Source organism: Scyliorhinus torazame, chromosome 11 (assembly GCF_047496885.1).
Source record: "Scyliorhinus torazame isolate Kashiwa2021f chromosome 11, sScyTor2.1, whole genome shotgun sequence".
NCBI classification, from domain to species: domain Eukaryota; kingdom Metazoa; phylum Chordata; class Chondrichthyes; order Carcharhiniformes; family Scyliorhinidae; genus Scyliorhinus; species Scyliorhinus torazame.
The window spans coordinates 145143217-145162813 of NC_092717.1; the positions used below are offsets into that span (position 1 = coordinate 145143217).

At 50.2% G+C, this 19597-nt stretch overlaps 1 protein-coding gene across 2 annotated transcripts in view; it reads left to right on the forward strand.

The window, feature by feature from the left end:
- LOC140386018 (HERV-H LTR-associating protein 1) overlaps positions 1-19597 on the forward strand; it is a 113541-nt gene that overhangs the window by 12460 nt on the left and 81484 nt on the right. For both annotated transcript variants that reach the window (XM_072468632.1, XM_072468633.1), the window contains exons 3-5: positions 15436-15516; positions 17817-17900; positions 17993-18076. In XM_072468632.1, coding sequence (XP_072324733.1) covers positions 15436-15516; positions 17817-17900; positions 17993-18076 — 249 coding nt within the window. The remainder of the gene's footprint in view (positions 1-15435; positions 15517-17816; positions 17901-17992; positions 18077-19597) is intronic.

Genomic DNA, 19597 nt, shown 5'->3' on the forward strand with positions numbered 1-19597 from the left:
CGAGAAAAACCCCAGGCATCGTTTCAGGGCCTTGGGGCAGTGGGGGAGTGGGAGTTCCATGAGGGGTGCATGCGTTCGGGGTCGGGCCCTAGGACTGCATTTTCCACGAGATAGCCAAGGATGGCTAAGCGGTTGGTGCGGAACACGCATTTCTCTTTATTGTAGGTGAGGTTAAGGAGTTTGGCAGTCTGGAGGAATTTTTGGAGGTTACCGTCGTGGTCCTACTGATCGTGGCTGCAGATGGTGACGTTATCTAGGTACGGGAAGGTGGCCCGCAGTCCGTACCAGTCAACCATTCGGTCCATCTCACATTGGAAGACTGAGACCCCATTAGTGACGCCGAAGGGAATCCTGAGGAAGTGATAGAGGTGTCCGTCTGCTTCGAATGCAGTTTATTGGTGGTCCTCCGGGCGGATGGGGAGCTGGTGGTAGGCGGACTTCAGGTCCACTGTGGAAAAGACCTGATACTGCGCAATCTGATTGACCATGTCAGATATGCGTGGGAGGGGGTACGCGCCGAGCTGCGTGTACCGATTGATGGTCTGACTGTAGCCAATGACCATCCTGTGCTTCTCACCAGTCTTTACTACCACCACTTGAGCTCTCCAGGGGCTGTTGCTGGCCTCAATGACCCCTTCCCGCAGAAGCCGTTGGACCTCCGACCTGATGAAGGTCCTGTCCTGGGCACTGTACCGTCTGTTCCTGGTGGCGACGGGTTTGCAATCCGGGGTGAGGTTTACAAACAAGGAAGGTGGATCGACCTTAAGGGTCGTGAGGCCGCATACAATGAGGGCGGGTAGAGGTCCGCTGAATTTTAAGGTTACGCTTTGGAAGTGGCACTGGACGTCCAGGCCGAGTAACAGGGCAGCGCAGAGGTGGGGAGGACGTAGAGCCGGAAGTTGCTAAACTCTATGCCTTGGACGGTGAGGGTCGCGATACAGTACCCCCGGATTTCCACGGAATGGGATCCGGAGGCCAGGGAAATTTTCTGGGTGACGGGGTGTACCGTGAGGGAGCAGCGCCTTACCGTCGTGGGGTGGATGAAGCTCTCTGTGCTCCCAGAGTCAAAAAGGCAGGTTGTCTTGTGCCCATCGATTTTCACCGTCGTTGTTGCGGTCGCGAGGTTGCGGGGCCGGGACTGATCCAAGGTAATCGAGGTGAGCTGCGGCAGATGCTGGGAGGTCCCGGGCTGGTCAGCGATGGTGGCGGTAGCGGCAGGCGATGAACAGCCAGATGAGCAGGGGACCTGAGGCGCCGTCCAAAATGGCGGCGAAGATGGCGGCGTCCACGGGGGATGCGGCACCCACGGGCCGCACGTGGCCTGCGGAGAAGAAGATGGCAGTGCCCACGGGCCGCACATTGCTTGCAAAGGGGAAAATGGTGGCGCCCCTGGGTCGCAGGAACGCCGGGCCTGGAAACAGCGGCGACCAACCGGGCCTGGCAAACAGAAACCAAGTGTCCCTTCTTCCACATCCGTTGCAGGTCACGCTCCGTGCTGGGCAGCGCTGCCAGGGGTGTTTGTTCTGCCCGCAAAAATAGCACTTGGGCCGCCCAGGGTTGGCTGGCTGCTGCGCAGCGCAGGCTTGTGGTGAGCTGGAGTCGGCAGCTGGTGGGGCCCACGATGCCCACGAGGGTGCCGCGCGGTCGGGGGCGTATGACTGGATGTTACGGGAGGCCACTTCTAACGAGTTCGCGAGCTGCCTAGTTCTCGCAAGATCAAGCGTACCCCCTTCCAGTAGGCGTTGGCGGACATACGCAGACCTCATGACCGTAAAGAAGGCATCTCAAATTAAAAGTTCTGTGTGCTGGGCTGCCGAAACTGCCTGGCAGTCACAGTTCCTCCCCAGGATGTGCAGGGCACACCGGAAATCGTCCAGAGACTCACCAGGGAGTTGCTGTCTCGTGGACAGGAGGTGCCTGGCGTATAGTTGGTTGACTGGCCGAACGTAATGTCCGTTCAGGAGCTCCATCGCTTCGGAACAAATGGGCGCATCCCGGATGAGAGGAAAAATGTCAGGGCTCACCCGTGAATAAAGGACTTGGAGCTTCTGCGTGTCCGAGGGTTCCTCAGCGGATGTTCGGTGGTAGCTTTCGAAGCAGGCTAGCCAGTGGTCAAAGGCGGACGAAGCATTGGCTGCTTGTGGGCTCAGCTGCAGGCGATCAGGCTTGATGCGAAGATCCATCGTTTTAAAAATCTTTGCTCAATAAATTGATGCACTATCAATTACCACAAAGAGAGTAGTGGAATAATCGAGGCTTTATTGAGCAAAGATGTTGTGCCTCCTGTAGCTGGAACCAGAATGGCTGCAGCACCGGCGAGCACACACATTTATACACCACCTACTGGGCGGAGCCAGCAGGCAGGGATTTACCCATGTACCTCTATTATATGTGTCTTACCGTAATACATATAATACTGCTAGTGGTGACTACCACAGGTGGTAACTTGACCAATACAGGCTTGGAGGGCCGAAGGGCCTGTTCCTATGCTGTATTGTTCTTTGTTTTTTGGGTCCCAGCCTGATGCTGAGCCTGAGGAAGAGGTCGTCCTGGTGCTGATGGAGACGTTAAGGTGCAGTCATGACATTCATAAGGAGATATCAGCGACACTTCAGCAGGTCCATAGCCGCTTGGATGAGTCCCAGAGATTACGGTTGCAGGAAATGTCACCTGCAATGAGTGGCACCGAGGCCAACACTGCTAGGATGGCGACTGCAGTGGAGAGCCTGGTGCACGACGTCGGCACCATTACTGGAGGTACCCAAGGCGTTGCGCAGTCCATGACGGCCATAGATGCGGGTCTCGACAGAATTTCCGCCTCGCTGGGGGATGTGACCCAGTACCAAGTTGACCTTGACGAGGTTCCGCGGGACATGTCTTGCTCTCAGATGAGAATGGCTGAAGCGCTGTGGTGTGCTTATCCCAGTCGCAGGTGGGTATTGCCGAGGCGCTGCGGAGCTTGCCCCAGTCGCAGGTGGGCATGCTGAGGCACTGCAGGACATGGCCCAAGCACTGAGGAGAAACACCAAGGGTGTCGACAGCATGGTGCAGGTATTGGGGAGCCGCTAGGGCTGGCAGAGCCAGATGATGCAGGGGCAGCCGGGGCTCGAACCAGCCCCACAGGGCCCTATAGGCACCATCCGGGAGGAGGGGGCACTGGGTGCCAACCTGGACCCAACCCATGGAGTGGCGACTGTGGCCACCAGCTCCCCTGAGTTCCACCGCTCTGTTGAGATCACATCTCGCAGCCAGCACACAGGATAGGATGGCTGTGCATGTGCCGCCAACAAGTGAGCCGGGTCCCTCCGACCCAGAGCCGCCAGAGGACGCCACCAGGGGCATCGAAGGCCACAGGACGTCTCCGCCTCCACCTCAGACGTGCATCCTGGGGACACACCTAGACGTAGTAGTAGAGCTAGGAAGGCAAAACAGTTTGAGGAACACTGAGGGCACCGGGGGACGGGGGAACGGGTGGGAGTGGGGGGGCGGTGAGGCAGGGTGGGGTGGCGGCATCATTGGGAGGGTGGTGAATTGTAAACCACAATAAACACCTTTGAGCACAACCAGTATGATGCCTCTGTCGCTTTCGCCCGCAATGTGGGCTGACCCCCCCGGCGATGGTGGAGAAACCTGCTGCCTGAGCATCTTGTTGGGCTTGGTCCCTGTCAAAGATGTAGTTTTCCGCCCAGGCATACAGGACATCCGTGACCTGTCGGATGCACCTGTGGGCTGTGGTGCCACACAGATTCCTGCTCAAAACCTGGAATGATCCTGAGTTCAGAGCTGTGGTGACCTTGATGGGCACAGAGAGCGGGTGTCCTCCTCCTCCACGTGGTGCCAAGTCCGTGAGGACATGACACAGGTGCCTCACCGTCTCCTTTTTGAGGTGCAGCCCCCTGCAGCACGTGCTGTCCATCATCTGTTCAAATGACCAGCGATGCCTGAACACCCTGGGCCATCGTGGGACTCCCCCACTGGGTCCCTCCCTGGCCTGATGGCGGCCGGGTCCTCAGAGTGTGGAGGGGATCCAGCACATGGTCCGCCGCCTCGAACATCTACAGGCACTACCGCTGCCGCCATCTCTGGCACCAGGCCGTCCGGGCAACCATCAGCTCCAGTAGGACAGGTTCTGGGTCAAAATCCCTGCCACAGCGTTCAATATCTGTAAGGAATTGGGAGATGGGGCTAGACTGACAAACAGCGGTTGTTCCCACCCCGGGATCATCTAATCCATCACTGATTTCCCCCCCCCCCCCCTTCCCCCCTCCCACACGGAACACCCTGTCCACACACACCCGGCCGCAGCGGGCCCCACTCACCGAACCCCAGACACTGTGCCCCGGAGATGTACACATAACGTCACCTAGGCCCGGAGATGTGTCCCATCCCCTGGGTGTTCAAATGTTAGCTGCTGCGTGTGTGATGTTGCCTCCCAGTGTTCACGCACAATGTCCAGGCATCAAGGTGTGATTGTGATGCTAGGCAATGACTCCCACATGATACATGGCCCACTCACCCACAGGAATCCACTTGGGTTGTATGAAGTGTTCACTTAACCACGATTGCTAATTCCCTATCAGCAATAGCCTTCAGCCGCACGGGTAGAGACCTCAGCAGTCGATGGGGGTTATGGGTGGTTGGTGGGACAGACGAGCAGGGGCAAGAGTTGGCCCAGAAACAGGTATACACAATCCAGGGTGTAGTGATCTGTACATCTGTACATACATCTGCACATACACCAGGTACTGCAGCACAGATGTAACAGTCACAGCACCACTAGAGGGCAGCATCAGAGACGGGTATAAAGGGTCGAGCCCAAGGTAGGATCCGCCTCTTTGAGAAGCACAGAGCTAGAGAGCAGCAGCACACAGAGACAACTCAGCATAGGCAGCTTACCTTAGTTTCACTGGTCATACCTCTTGACTATTTTACACCTAGTTGAGCTCTGGAAGCAGAACGAACCCTTTGAATAAAGAGCTTGTGTTAACTGTACGTCTTCAGTCTTCATTCAGACTTAGAGAATAACGTACAGGGGTTGGCATGGTGGTGCCTCAAGCAATTGCCCTCCGGTTATCCCCTCCCCAGCACCTACCCCCCACTTTCCCATGATGGCCCACCGCTGCAGAGCGTCCACCATCCCAAGCCGAGGGTCCCCCACCCCCTGCAAGCACTGGGGTGGCAAGCGCAGTGCCCCCGGGTTCTTTGCCTGTGAGCAAAGATGGCTACTCACCTCCTCGGCTCCCCACGTATCCCTTCATCAGGTTCACATTTTTGAAATAGGAATTAATCGGCTCCAGCGTGACCACTTGCTGGTGAGGCCGATGCTTCATGGGAGCCATTGGATAAGGGGTGGCTGCCATTAATTGTATGGAAATAGAGCTTAAGTGGTAATAATTGGTTTCCAGGGCGAGATCCTGATTTCCCCTACGGGAGCGGGCCGGTTGCATCGCAAACTCTTTGGCGCCTGGCGCGGTTCTCGTTTTCTGCCTATCTCGCTACTCACCGGTCTAGTTCCGCTTGAGCAAGAGTGCAATGAGGCCTGCGGATCGCGCCCAATGACTATAAGCTGCACACGTTCTGGAGGGTATTGCAGTGTTTCCCCTGATCGGTCCAGGCAGCAACTGGAACCTTGTCTTCAGCAATGCAGGTCTAATGCAAGTAGGGAATATACAGTGAATGGCAGAACCCTCAAGAGTATTGACAGTCAGAGAGATTTAGGTGTACAGGTCCACAGGTCACTGAAAGGGGCAACACAGGTGGAGAAGGTAGTCAAGAAGGCATACGGCATGCTTGCCTTCATTGGCCAAGGCATTGAGTATAAGAATTGGCAAGTCATGTTGCAGCTGTGTAGAACGTTAGTTAGGCCACACTTGGAGTACAGTGTTCAATTCTGGTCGTCACACTACCAGAAGGATGTGGAGGCTTTAGAGAGGGTGCAGAAGAGATTTACCAGGATGTTGGCTGGTATGGGGGGCATTAGCTATGAGGAGCGGTTGAATAAACTCTGTTCTCACTGGAACGACAGAGGTTGAGGGGCGACCTGATAGCGGTCTACAAAATTATGAGGGGCATAGACAGAGTGGATAGTCAGAGGCTTTTCCCCAGGGTAGAGGGGTCAATTACTAGGGGGCATAGGTTTAAGGTGCGAGGGGCAAGGTTTAGAGGAGATGTATGAGGCAAGCTTTTTACACAGAGGGTAGTGGGTGCCTGGAACTCGATGCCGGAGGATGTGGTGGAAGCAGGGACGATAGTGACATTTAAGGGGCACCTTGACAAATACATGAATAGGATAGGAATAGAGGGATATGGACCGAGGAAGTGTGGAAGATTTTAGTTTAGACGGGCAGCATGGTCGGCACAGGCTTGGAGGGCCGAAGTGCCTGTGCCTGTGCTGTACCTTTCTTTGTCCTTTGTTCTAGCCCAATGGTCCTCTCAATCACCATCCTTGTGGAGGCATGACTTCTATTGTACCTCTCCTGCGCTTCTGTCCTTAGGTGTCATAGTGGCGCTATGAGCCAAGGGATAGCAATTGCCACCCAGGAGCCAATCATCTAACTGAGCTGGAGTCACGAACAGCCATGGCTCCAGCAAGTGTCACAGGATCATGGGATCTTTCATTACACCCTGCACAGACTTGCAGAATCTGTGACTTATGATCACAACTACCTGCACATTCGTGGGGTTCAACCCTTTTCTCTTCACAAAGTTACCCGGCTGATCTGCTGGTGCCTTGATGGACACATAATTACAGCCAATGGCACCCTGGATGTGAGGGAACCCAAAGATCTCTGCGAGGCCTCTGGCTTTCTCAGCCTGGCTGGTTTTGTCTGTCTGTAAATGAATGAAGTTACTGACCCGTTTGAAGAGAGTGTCAGTGACTGCCTTGATGCAACTTGATGCAGCAGATTGGGACATTCCTCATGATCCCCCACTGACTCCTGGAAAGAACTGGAAAGAAAATGTTGAGCGCTCCTGTCACCTCAGGAGTTAATGTCCACATTAACTGTTAGCAACTTTTACAGGTGCACCATAGAAAGCATCCTATCTGGCTGCATCACAGCCTGGTATGGTAACTACTCCACCCAAGACCGCAAGAAACTTCAGAGAGTCATGAACACAGCCCAGTCCATCACATGAACCTGCCTCCCATCCATTGACTCTGTCTACACCTCCCGCTGCTTTGGGAAAGCAGGCAGCATAATCAAAGGTGCCTCCCACCCGGTTTACTCACTCTTCCAACGTCTTCCATCGGGCAGGAGATACAGAAGTCTGAGAACATGCAAAACTGTCATAATACAATGGAGTGCAGACAGGCAGTGATTGACACACAGGATGACCAGTAAGCACACAGAACAGAGCAGCCAATCACCAGACAGGACACGACCACTATAAAGCCAGAGGGCACCAGTTTTCCCGCTCTCTCGGGACCCAGCCTCTGAGACAGTCAGAGCTCGTGAGCTAGCCAGTGCCTACACCATGTCGTAGCTAGGTTAGTCTGGTCAGGCTAGTGTCAGGTTTCCAGTCAAGTCAGCATAGTGTCAACCCACAGTTGAACATATATAATAGTTTGGATGTTGAATAAAATTGTGTTGCATTTTATCAAGTGTTGGAGGTCTGTCTCTAGCTACACTGCATCAAGTGCAGTTCACCTCGACCCAGCCTACCCAACACATCATGAACAGGCTCAAAAACAGCTTCTTCCCTGCTGTTACCAGACTCCTAAATTACCCCCTTATGGACTGACCTCATTGACACTACACCCCTGTTTGCTTCACCCGATGCCGGTGTTATGTAGTTACATTGTGTACCCTGTGTTGCCCTATTATGTATTTTCTTTTATTTCCTTTTCTTTTCATGTACTTAATGATCTGTTGAGCTGCTCGCAGAAAACTACTTTTCACTGTACCTCAGTACACGTGACAATAAACAAAAATCCAAATCCAATCCTTTACCACTGGCACAAGGTAACCGCCTGCACTGCTGGAGACAATCTCCAGCCCAATCATCTGGCATGTGCAGGTTAGTCTCCTTCGACACTGGACTGACATGCTGAGCACTGGAGCCTTGCCTGTGCACTCTGGATGCAGGATTGTGGTATCCTCAGTGGACCCTTCTGTCTTGAACTTTCTGTTGGCCCCGCACCCTCTGTGGCGGCACTTCTCCTACCACAGGTCACTGCCTGGGATGTTGCGTGCGGACATCTTGCCTCCTCTCCCTTAAGACCCTCCGTCCTCATCAGAGGTGTTCGCACCAGTGGAGTATACAATCCCCTGTGCAGAAATGCAGGTGGAACTGTCTCGGGCACTGAAGGGTGCGCTCAGCAAAACACCTCCATGAAAGTTTGGGAGACAAAGAGTTCTGCAAAAAAAAGCTTGCAATGCAAAGGGTCCAGCAGAAAACTATCAGGAATAAACCAACAACAAACACTCAGCTAAACTCTGAACTACTCACACTGCCAACTCTCCTCTCCACTTTCACCACGCCCTAGATTGAGAAATAATTTAAAAAGTGATGGCCGCCTTCCCATGCTGCTCTTGCGGTGACCATTAAATCACACGGGCAATGTAAAATTGCGAACAATTGGATTTTAAGCTGCCCTAATTCCCAATTTAATTGGCGGCAGACACACTTCCTACTGCCGTACACTCCTCCCAACCATAACGTTGCGATGATGTTGCGATGCCCGCCCAAAATTATCTCGCTCAATTTCTTGCTCGTTTGGGTCAGCCGGGTGTCCAAACCCGGGATGTGAAATTCCGGCCCATGTCTCTGGCCTATGGCCTCTTCCATTGAGAGAGCAGCAGCTCTCATGGACAGACACATTCTACAGACCAAAGAGTGGATTCAGGGGGAGATATGGAGCAAAGACAGGTTTCTCAGAAAAGATCTTGAGTGAAAACTCAGCAGACCTTTGTGGTGATTTGGTACAACTGAGCCATTTCCAAACGCAATTAATGCTCAACCAGGTTACTGTGGGTCTGGAATCACATGTAGGTCAGGTCAGACAAGGACAGCTGATCTCTCGCCCCAAAGAACATTAGTGTATCAGATGCTGTTTTTAACAAAAATCCAGTTTTTACACAGTCACCATCCCTGATCCTAGTTTTTTAATTCAAATTTACTTAATCACCAAAATTTAAATTCCTCAGTTTGATATCGTATGCCCAAGCTTTGCGTCTCCTGAGCTAAAAAGGAATGAAATTTGAGAGCAAGTGCTTAACAGTTTTTTCATGATATCCACATCAGCATATCATGTGCAATCACACACACACTGATGGACAGGCAGTTGGACCAACCAGCACACACATAACATCGCAGCCAATCACCAGTGAGAGCACACGAACTATAAAACAGGGAACACCACAGTTCCCGCTCATTCTACCAGGAGATAGCTCAGAGCACAGAGCTCACAGCGTGGCACTCAGACAAAGACCATGTGCTGAGTGCCTCACTAAGATAGTGATAGGGCTGGGTCCACAGGTTAGCTGGTGAAGCACGTACCCAAGCCAACAGTTAGTTGTAACCGTTGTTAAGATAATAAAACAGAGTTGTACCATCTACAGCCGTGTTGGATCATTTGTGCATCGGAACACCCAACACGAAAATTTGAACACAAAATTGCTTTATACTCGACAAACAACAAATCACTTAACTACCTCACTGGCAATACACATCTCAAATAATTATAACACATTGCCATTATTAACAAGCACAAAATCCACAAGGACTAAATTGCCATTTAATTTATCCCCCTGTGTTCGTGAAGTTTATTTTCTTTTGCCGATTACTTTCATGTGGTGCTATCACTGTTCAGTAAAGCCAGGGATAGGCTGATCATTCCCTTGCTCTGGCAGCTGAGATACCCCTTGTGGACCTCTCGGTTTTAGGGCCCACGAGGTCCCTGTCAAAAACAGTCCCGTCTGCACTCGTGCAGGGACAGACTTGGTCATTGGGGCAGCAGGCAGCATGTGAAGCTCTAACTGAATGGGAGAGTGATGGGGGTGGGGAAGGAGTGAGAAGTGGGACCACCTTGGGCAGAGTTTGACTTTCATGTCCCCTTTTCTCCATCTTTCCTCTCATGGTCCACTTGCACTTCACTGCTCGGCAAGAACTGGAGAGCATTTTGCTGAACTTCAATGAGACATTGTGTGGCCAGGGTGCAGTTTTCCTCCATCTTGTTTGAAGTGGCAGACTAAGTATTGTGTCCTTTGCAAAATCTCTGGCACTGGGGTCATTTTCACGTCCTGACCCTGCACAAGCATTTGGAATCTTCTCAAAGATAAAAATGTCGAAAACCTTGAAGGATATTCAGCATTTTAAAGATTGTTATTTACTTTTTAATTATTTTTTGCAGGATGAGATTCCTTGCTTTAAGTTTCTTTTTGTGTTCCATTTTCCTGGGCCACTGGGATATAGCCTCAAGTGATGACTGTCCAGATTTCCCTCCATTTCCGTGATAAAGTCCATGCATTCCTCTCAGCATTAAGATGATGAATGTTAAGCATCTGTAGGCAAGTTTGAGACCCAAGTTCTAACATAGAAAGAAGCAATTCGTTGTTACAGCTCCTAGAAAGAACAAAGAAAAATTAAATTGGAGAGGTTAGAAAAGTGAAGATGAATGCTCCTAACAAGTTTCATATAAATAACATCTCTGACATTTTGTTACTTGCATATTAAAACTGCAGGCAACCACAGTAATAAGTGAAAACAAACCCATTACATTGATGTGATATTCAGTACTCTAGCATGAAGGAATGCAGCTTCATTTGAGAAGAAGTCACTGCCAACAAGGTAAAGGACCTCCTGTGGTTTTTAGCTCAATATCAGCCTATCAAAATCTGGTCAACTCATTTCCATTACAAGGTAGAAGAAAATGTATGAAAGTGATGGTGGATTAATCATCTGAAGTGACACATTTATAATTAATATATAATTCAGCCACCAAATCAATCTGCTAAATCAATGTTTGGACATGTGACTATACCTGACAGATCACCTGATCCAGAAGATCAAAGACAATAGAAAATACTTTCTACTTTCTAAAATAATGATTTGCAGTATTCAATGAATTCAGAAAGGGGATCTTGATGAAGCAGTGCTGAGCAAACAGATGGCGCTGCGGGCTGACATGTCTCCGGGTCCTGGTGGATTTAATCCTGGGATCTTAAAAGAGGTGGCTAATAATGTAGTAGATGCATTGATGTTTATTTCTAAAATTCGCTAGATACTGAAAAGGGTCTTTCAGACTGGAAAGTAGCAAATATAACCGTTCTATTCAAGAATGAGGGGGAGGCATAAAACAGGAAACTATGGGCGGGATTCTCTGGCCTCGTTGCACTCTCGCTCAAGCGAAACAAGGCCGGTGAATAGCAGGAGAGGTAGAAAACGAGTACCGGGCCAGGCGCCAAACAGTTTGCGATGCAACTGACCTGCCCCTGTAGGCGGAATTGGGATCTCGTTGCAACGTGGCGAGAAACCAATTATCACCATTTAAGCTCTATTTCCATACAATTAATGGAGCCACCCCATAGCCAATGGGCTCCCGTGATTCATCGGCCTCCCTAGCAAGTGATCACGCTGCTGCCGATTAGTGCTCCTTTTGAAAAACTTGAACCTGGTGGAAGGGCTTCTGTGGGGAGCCGAGGGGATGAGTAGCCATCTTTGCTCAGGCAAAGAGCCCGGGGGTGCTGGGGCGTGCCACCCCAGTGCTCAGCGGGGGGTGTAGGGGACCCTCGGCTGGGGGTGGGGGACCATCCGCAGAGGTAGGCCACCATGGGGGGCTGGGGGGTATGTGCCTGGAGGGAAAACCGGGAGGGCAACCATACGTGGCACCACCATGCCAACCCCTGGATTGTGTGTACCTGTTCCTGTCCGTCTGCCCCATCGATCACGCATACCCTATCGATTACTGAGGCCTCTGGCTGAAGGCTATTGCTCATAGGAAATTGGCAAGCAATGGTTAGGTGAGCACTTCACACAACCCAAGTGGATTCCCGTGGCTGGGCAGGCCATGTTGCATGTGGGAATCATTGCCTTGCATCCCAATCACACCTTGATGCCTGGAAACTGTGCCTGAACACTGCGGGAGTCAACAACACACATGCAGCAGCCAACATCCGAACACCCAGGGGATGAGACACAGCTCCGGGGACATGTCTACGGCCGGAGGGTGGGTGAGTGCCACGGGGAGGGGTATGCCTGGAGAGATAGGCCAAGGATTCGGAGGTCGGCCCACATTGCTGAAGAAAGTTACAGAGGCATCAAACTGGTTGTGCACAAGGATGTTTATTGTGTGTAACAATTTCCCACACTCCCGATGGTGTCACGCCCTCCCCCCAACCCCTCACCCCTACCAACCTCCCCACCACCACCTACCCTCCTCCCCCAGTTCCCCAAGTGATCCTCAATGTGCTTTGCCTTCCTCGCTCTACTGCTACGTCTCGGTGTGTCCCCTGGATGCTCATCAGAGGTGGAGGCAGCCAGCTGCTTACCAAGTCACATACCCTTCGATGCCCCTGGCAGGTGTCCTCTGGGGGCTCTGGGACCAAAGGGTCGCGGCTCACTTGTCAGCAGCACATGCACAGCCCTGTCCCTGTCCCGTGTGCTGACTGTGAGATGCAGCGACATCAGAGGGGTGGAACGCGGGCGAGCTGATGGCCACCAACCCCACTCCATAGGACGGGTCCAGGTTGGCACTTAATGCCCCCGCCTCCCGGTCGGTACCCTTAGGGCCCTGGGGTTCACTATGGAATGGAGGATTGGCTGGTTCGAGCCCCGGCTGCCCCTGTATCATCTGGCTCTGCCAGACCTCGTGGTTCTGCTTAGTTCACCCCATCATGTCGTTGCTGTCGGTGATGCTCTGCAGTGACTCGGCAATGCCCACCTGCGACAGAGACAAGCTCCACAGCGCCTCAGCCGTTCCCATCTGAGAATGGGACATGTCCCACAGAACCTCATCAAAGTCAGCCTGGTACTGGGTCACATCTCCCAGTGAGGGGGACATTTTGCCTCGACCCTCAACCATGGCCATTGCCGACTGTGCCGTGCCTTGAGCACATTAGCTCATGCTGCAATGTGTCCACATTAGCACTGGCGCTGACTGAAACTCCCACGGACCGCGCCGAAAATGGGCAGAGAATGGCCAGGTTCCGGGCCGTGCATGCGCAAGGCTGACGGCCTGCACCAGTCGCACCGTACAACATGGCGCTGGCCGTGCGCAAACCCAACCTGCCAACCATGACCCCACAGCCTACCCCACCAGTCTCCCCAGCCCTAGCATAAGCCACCCCAGCCAGCAGCACGGATCCCGGCTGAGTGTGGTGACACTGGACACAGTCCGCAGCCGGCATGCTGGGTTCCCACATGGTTGGGACCACACGTGGCCTGTGCCATCAGGAACTCGGCCCATTCAGGGTGGAGCATCGTGAGTGGGCCTGCGGATGACGTGACAAAGCTGTTAAAGCAGCACGTATCACGATGACGGCAGTCTGGAGCTTGGCAGACTGGCGTCAAACCAGCACCGGCCCCGATTTCAGTGTGGGAATCCATTCTCCATTCGATCGCCGCTCGTGATTCTGGCGTCGAGGCAGCATGGTGGTGCAGTAGGTTAGCACTGCGGCCTCACGGCGCCGAGGTCCCAGGTTCGATCACAGCCCTGGGTCACTGTCCATGTGGAGTTTGTACATTCTCCGTGTTTGCGTGGGTTTCGCCCCCACAACCCAAAAATGTGCAAGGTAGGTGGATTGGCCACGCTAAATTGCATCTTAATTGGAAAAATGAATTGGGTGCTCTAAATTTATTTATTTTTTAATTAAAAAATGATTTTGGCGTCGGGCTACCAAGAATCCCGCCCCTTGTGTCCAATTTGACTCCAAACTTTTATGCATATTCTTAGTACGTGCATTTACACTGCAAGTAAAATATTTCATACTTTAATGGAAGGAGCACAGTTATTGTTGAAAAGATGCTATCTGAACATTTTGATTCTTGGCACAGAGAGAGAAAAGGCTGCTCACTCATTGGTCTGCAAGAGCAGCTTGTATTTATATAGCACCTTTAATGTAATAAAACATCCCAGGGGGCTTCACAAAATTTGACAAAGGGCCACACAAGGAGATATTAGGGCAGATTAACCAGATACTGAACTGGACTAGCCATATAAATAATGTGGCTACAAGAGCAGGTCAAAGGCTTAGAATCCTACCGTGTGTAATTCACCTCCTGACTCCTCAAAGCCTGTCCACCATCCATTTGGCACAAGTATAATAATAATAATAATCTTTATTGTCACAAGTAGGCTTACATTAACACTGCAATGAAGTTACTGTGAAAGCCTCTAGTCGCCACACTCCGGCGCCTGTTCGGGTACACGGAGAGAGAATTCAGAATGTCCAAATTACCTAACAGCATGTCTTGCGGGACTTGTGGGAGGAAAGTGGAGCAGCCGGAGGAAACCCACGCAGACACAGGGAGAACGTGCAGACTCCACACAGACAGTGACCCAAGCCGGGAATCGAACCTGGGAACCTGGTATTGTGAACCAACAATGTTAACCACTGTGCTACCGTGCCAAGTCAGGAGTGTGATGGAATACTCTCCGCAATCCTGGTTGAATACAGCTCCAACACAGTCAAGAAGCTCGACACCAACCAGGATAAAGCAACCCTCTTGGTTCGTATCCCAAGTGCTAATGCACAGTGGTACTATCTACAAGGTGCACTGCAGGAACACACCAAGACTCCTCAGACAGCACCTTCCAAAGTCAAGACTCCTACCATTTAGAAGGACAAGGGCAGCAGATACATGGGAAGATCCCCCCCAAGTTATTCACTATCCTGACTTTGAAATATATCACCGTTCCTTCACTGTCTCTGGGTCAAAATCCTGGAATTCCCTCCCGAACACCATCTGCACCTATACCACCAAGATTGTAGCAGTTCAAGAAAGCAGCTCACTGCCACCTTCCCAAAGGCAATTAGAGGTGGGCAATAAATGCTGGCCTCGCCAGTGACGCATCACATCTCTTGAATTTTTCTTTTCAAATGATCAAAAGTTTGGTCAAAGTGGTTGGTTTTAAGGACAGGTAATGCAGGAGAATTAGCCATTCCCACTGAATAGCTTATCTCTCACCGAATCACAGTTCAGCACAAGCGAATCATCCTCCACCACTGACACACTCACAATTCGAAACCAGGGGCCTGTTTCTGACTATATTTTCCCCTTTATTTGTCTGAAGTTGAACCAGGGATATGGCTGATGTAAAATTTTCCAACTGGAGAATAATGGGTACTAAAAGGACAGAATGATAGCAAAATGGGGGGGGGGGGGGGGGGGTCAATAACTTTGTTATTGCAACCTCTGAATTCAAAGGAAAATCTGAAACTCATTTTCTCCTGCAGCTACTGGTGATATTTGAAGGTGTTTGTTCATTTTCAGAATTACCTGTTGAATCGTTTGATCCTGCTGGCATTGACCTGACTGAATTAGTCAACAGAATGATAAACAGAACACTTGAAGGTAAAGTTTTTGGTCAAATTATATGCTCAGGAAAAAAAAAAATAACTCAAGACAATTGAATACTGGAGGACAACAGTTTTATTGGTAATTTATGTTAAAATTGAAATAACTTAAGCTTTCTATAAATGTTGTTCTAAGATTAAAGTGTACTACTATGGTGATGGTTCGATTTGTTCTGTTGCCAAGACTAATGGCCAGGATTCTCCCTTCTGGGGACTAAGTCCCCACACCGGCGGGGGAATCGGCACCAACCACTCCGGCGTCAACAGCCCCCGAAAGTGCGGAATTCTCCGCATTTTCGGGGGCTAGGTGGACGCCGGAGGGGTTGCCACCACTCCAGCCGGTGCCGAATGGACGGTGCGAGGTCGTGCATGCACCGAAGGGCCAGTGTGTTCTTGCGCATGCGCAGAACCGCCGTGTGATTCCGCGCATGCGCAGACCGGTCGGCATATTTTGGCGCATGTGCAGGAGGTTCCCTTCTCCACGCCGGCCATGGCAGAACCCTACAAGGGCTGACGCAGAAGAAAGAAGTGCTCCCACGGAACAAGCCCGCCCGCAGATCGGTGGGCTCCGACCGCGGGCCAGGCCACCGTTGGGGCCCCGCACCCCCGGGGTCGGATCCCCCCCCCCCGTGCATGCATACTCACCTGCTAGGTCCTGCCGGTACGTGAATTGAGTGATTCACGCCGGCGGGACTGGGCAAAAATGGATGGCCACTCATCGGGGCCCGGAGAGTCGCTGGGGGGACCGTTGCCAACGGCCCCAACCGGCATGGCGGGAATCCCGCCCCCGCCCAACAAACGGCACTGGAGAATACGGCAGCCGCCGGCAGGGCGGGATTCGCGCCGCCCCCTGGGGATTCTCCGACCCGGCGAGGGGTCAGAGAATCCCGTCATATATGTTTTCATTTTTAAAATGCACTGGGCCATATCAAGTAGGGAGGAACTGACCAGAAGCTTCGGTGTCTTTTAAAAAGGAAAAGAGAAAATCAGAGGGAAGAGTCATGATGGTGGCTGATGCTGCCTCCTGATGTTATGATCTCAATTGGACATCTATAGGTATTAGACGGACTAACCACAAAAAAGAATTCAAAACAGGTTAAATGTATCCAAAGCACTCTATAAAAGAAAATGAAATAGAGTCGTGACAGAAATCAGTGCTCTGTTGAAAGGACAAATTAGCATTTGTGAGCCGAAATGTTAGCCCAGGCCAAATTGGAAATTTGAGGGATTTTCAAACAGGGGAATGGAAAATCGGATGGTATCTAATTCTGCCGTTACTTCGCTCCTACAATTTTCTGCTGGGGAGAGCATAGACAAATCTTCTACAGGCCTTTCAGTAAACCTCTCCAGTCCCTTTCCCACCACCAATATCAATGTATCTGGGGGGAATTCCTCTATCCATATTTTCAATTGAAACCACTTACTTAAGTCGGTCATCCTGAGATTGTCTCATTCCCGAAGGAGCATTGGACCAGCGTCAACATAGCAGTTCTGCCCAAACATCACCCTTGCCAACAAAGCCAGGAACAAAGGAGCAGTTAACATGATGGGAGCAGCCAGTTACTGGACCAGGGCTGGAGCTAGATCTGGATCCGATACATTGCGGATGGAAGGGTGGGTGGGCAGTGAGGATGAAATACGTGGGTAAGATATTGGGAGTCAGAATAGGACAGCAAGGCCAGACACTGAACACGAGTGGTAGTTTTATTATTTTAAAACATTATTGCTTTATATTCGGACTCATTTCCTTCAGTCAGCAAAGATTTGGAAGAATGAGAAGAAGTTTAATAGAGTTGAGTGTGGGCTTCGATGCTGCAGAATTCCTGAAGGATGGGAGCAGTAGCATGGAGGAAAAAAGCTTCAATATTATTAGAAACTTATCTATAAGAATTAAATATACAACAGTTAACATATGCAAAATATAAATACTAAAATATCCAAATGATAGGGACTGAACTCCCAACACAGAAAAAAAAGTTATGAAATGAAGATGGCGGCTAAACTGACAAAGAAATCTCTGAAAGTAATTGTACGATTATAAGTGGTTGCACAATAAGTTTGTGACATTTTCCATTCTAAATGCGGGCATTGGAATTCCTAATGAGAAATAATTGATAAAGTATGACAAAAATATAACAGTCAGATGGGAACTACAGATGGAAAGTGCACAGATGTAAATTTTTTATATATTATAGATATAGATAGATTTTGACATTTGGAGTTATATATGGAATTATATCTTTATATGCATGTTCTGCATGAATACATATTTTAATTTTGCATCTAAAATATTCACAGGAAATCAACAATTCTTCTCATTGCTCAGTGTCACTTCCCATAGCTCCTTTGCACTTCATAAGGTGTCAATTCTCATTTATAACAGTAAGTACTCAATCGCAGTGATTCATTGAACTTTGTCGCAATTTCGTACTCCTGTGAAAACTGCAGTGACAATCTTATTTCTTTATCTGTAGTTTCCAGCTTCTGGAATATTGATCCCTCTATTTTCCCAATGAAATACTGCTACTGCTTAAACAACAGAACAAATGACTTGACAGGTTAGTGCTTTGTGTGTAAAGAAATATTCCGAGTATACAGAATCCTATATTAACATAATAGATATTAAATTACGAAACCTCTTAAAGGGAAAGAGATTAGGAGGAAAACTGAAACGGAATTGTGTTGATTTATGACATTTCATAGTCTGTGGCTCAGGAGGGGATTTAAATTATGTAGATCCCAGACATCATTTTAAAGCGTTCAGCTTGCTCATCAGTCATCTGCAAGGTGCAAAGTAATTAATGCCTGCAGTCAAGGCACATTTGGGACAATTTCTCTGAGATCAAGGAAAGAAATGAAAGGAGTTTGGTAGTACAGAACTTGAGTACTGCTGAAAAAAAGATACTTTTTTGTCAAAGCTTTTTGTATTGCACTCATCAGAATATTTGCAAGGCATTCCCTTACATTGGTATTCTTGCGAAAGTCCTGGTGAGTGCAAAACAAAAAGCTTCAACAAAACCATCTTCTTTCTCAGGATAGGAGCTTGTTATATCAAGTATTTACTTCCTTTATCCAGCTGAGGGCAGTAGAGCGGAGCTACAGATTGGCTGTTGCGGGGAAAATTTGCTTCAGTGCATTGCAGTCACTGCATCTTGAAGGTGGTTTGTGGAGGAGCTGTTGTCAAGTGACAGTTAAACCTGAAACATTTCTTCAGTGTTTCCCTCCCTACCTCCTCCTCTAACCAAAAAAAAACCCACAATCACTGTAAGGATCCCAGCCGATTAAAGATCAAGAGGGAGACTCGAGGGCAGGTAGAAGTAGAAAGAAGTTGAACCGCGACGTCACAGCCTGCAGTGAAAGAGCGCAAGGAGAGCGTCGGGGTCTCAGTGAAAGAGCGCGAGGAGAGTGGCGGAGACTCAGTGAAAGAGCGCAATGAGAGCGGTGGGGACACAGGATAAAAGAGTGCGAGGAGAGTGGCGGGGACACAGTGAAAGAGCGCAAGGAGAGTGGCGGGGACACAGGATAAAAGAGCGCGAGGAGAGCTGCGGGGACACAGGATAAAAGAGCGCGAGGAGAGCAATAGGAACACAGGATAGAAGAGCGCGAGGAGAGCGGCGGGGACACAGGATAAAAGAGCGCGAGGAGAGCGGCGGGGACACAGCTTCCGGAGAAGCGGCCTTCAGATTTTCGGCGGGAGCAGTGGCCGGGGGTCTGTCGGGAAGGTAAGTTTTCCTCTTTAAAAACTTTTCAAACTTACCTTGAAGATTGATATCACAGAAAAGCAATGACTTGATTGACTGGTAAGGAAACTGCTCCAATTAGCAGTAGCTGGGAGAAATTTTACTCTTAGTGTGTTGTAAGTATTGTGATTGGTAAGTAAAATCTTTATTCCTTTCACTTACTCATTATTAGATATTATATTTGTAATCAGTTAAGGTAAAGTGTAAAAATGACAGGAGATCCCAGACCCGTGTAATGCTCCTCGTGCTCAATGTGGGAGTTCAGGGACGCGGCCGATGCCCTTGACTCCTTCATGTGCGGGAAGTGTGTCCAGCTGCAGCTCCTGTTAGACCGCATGA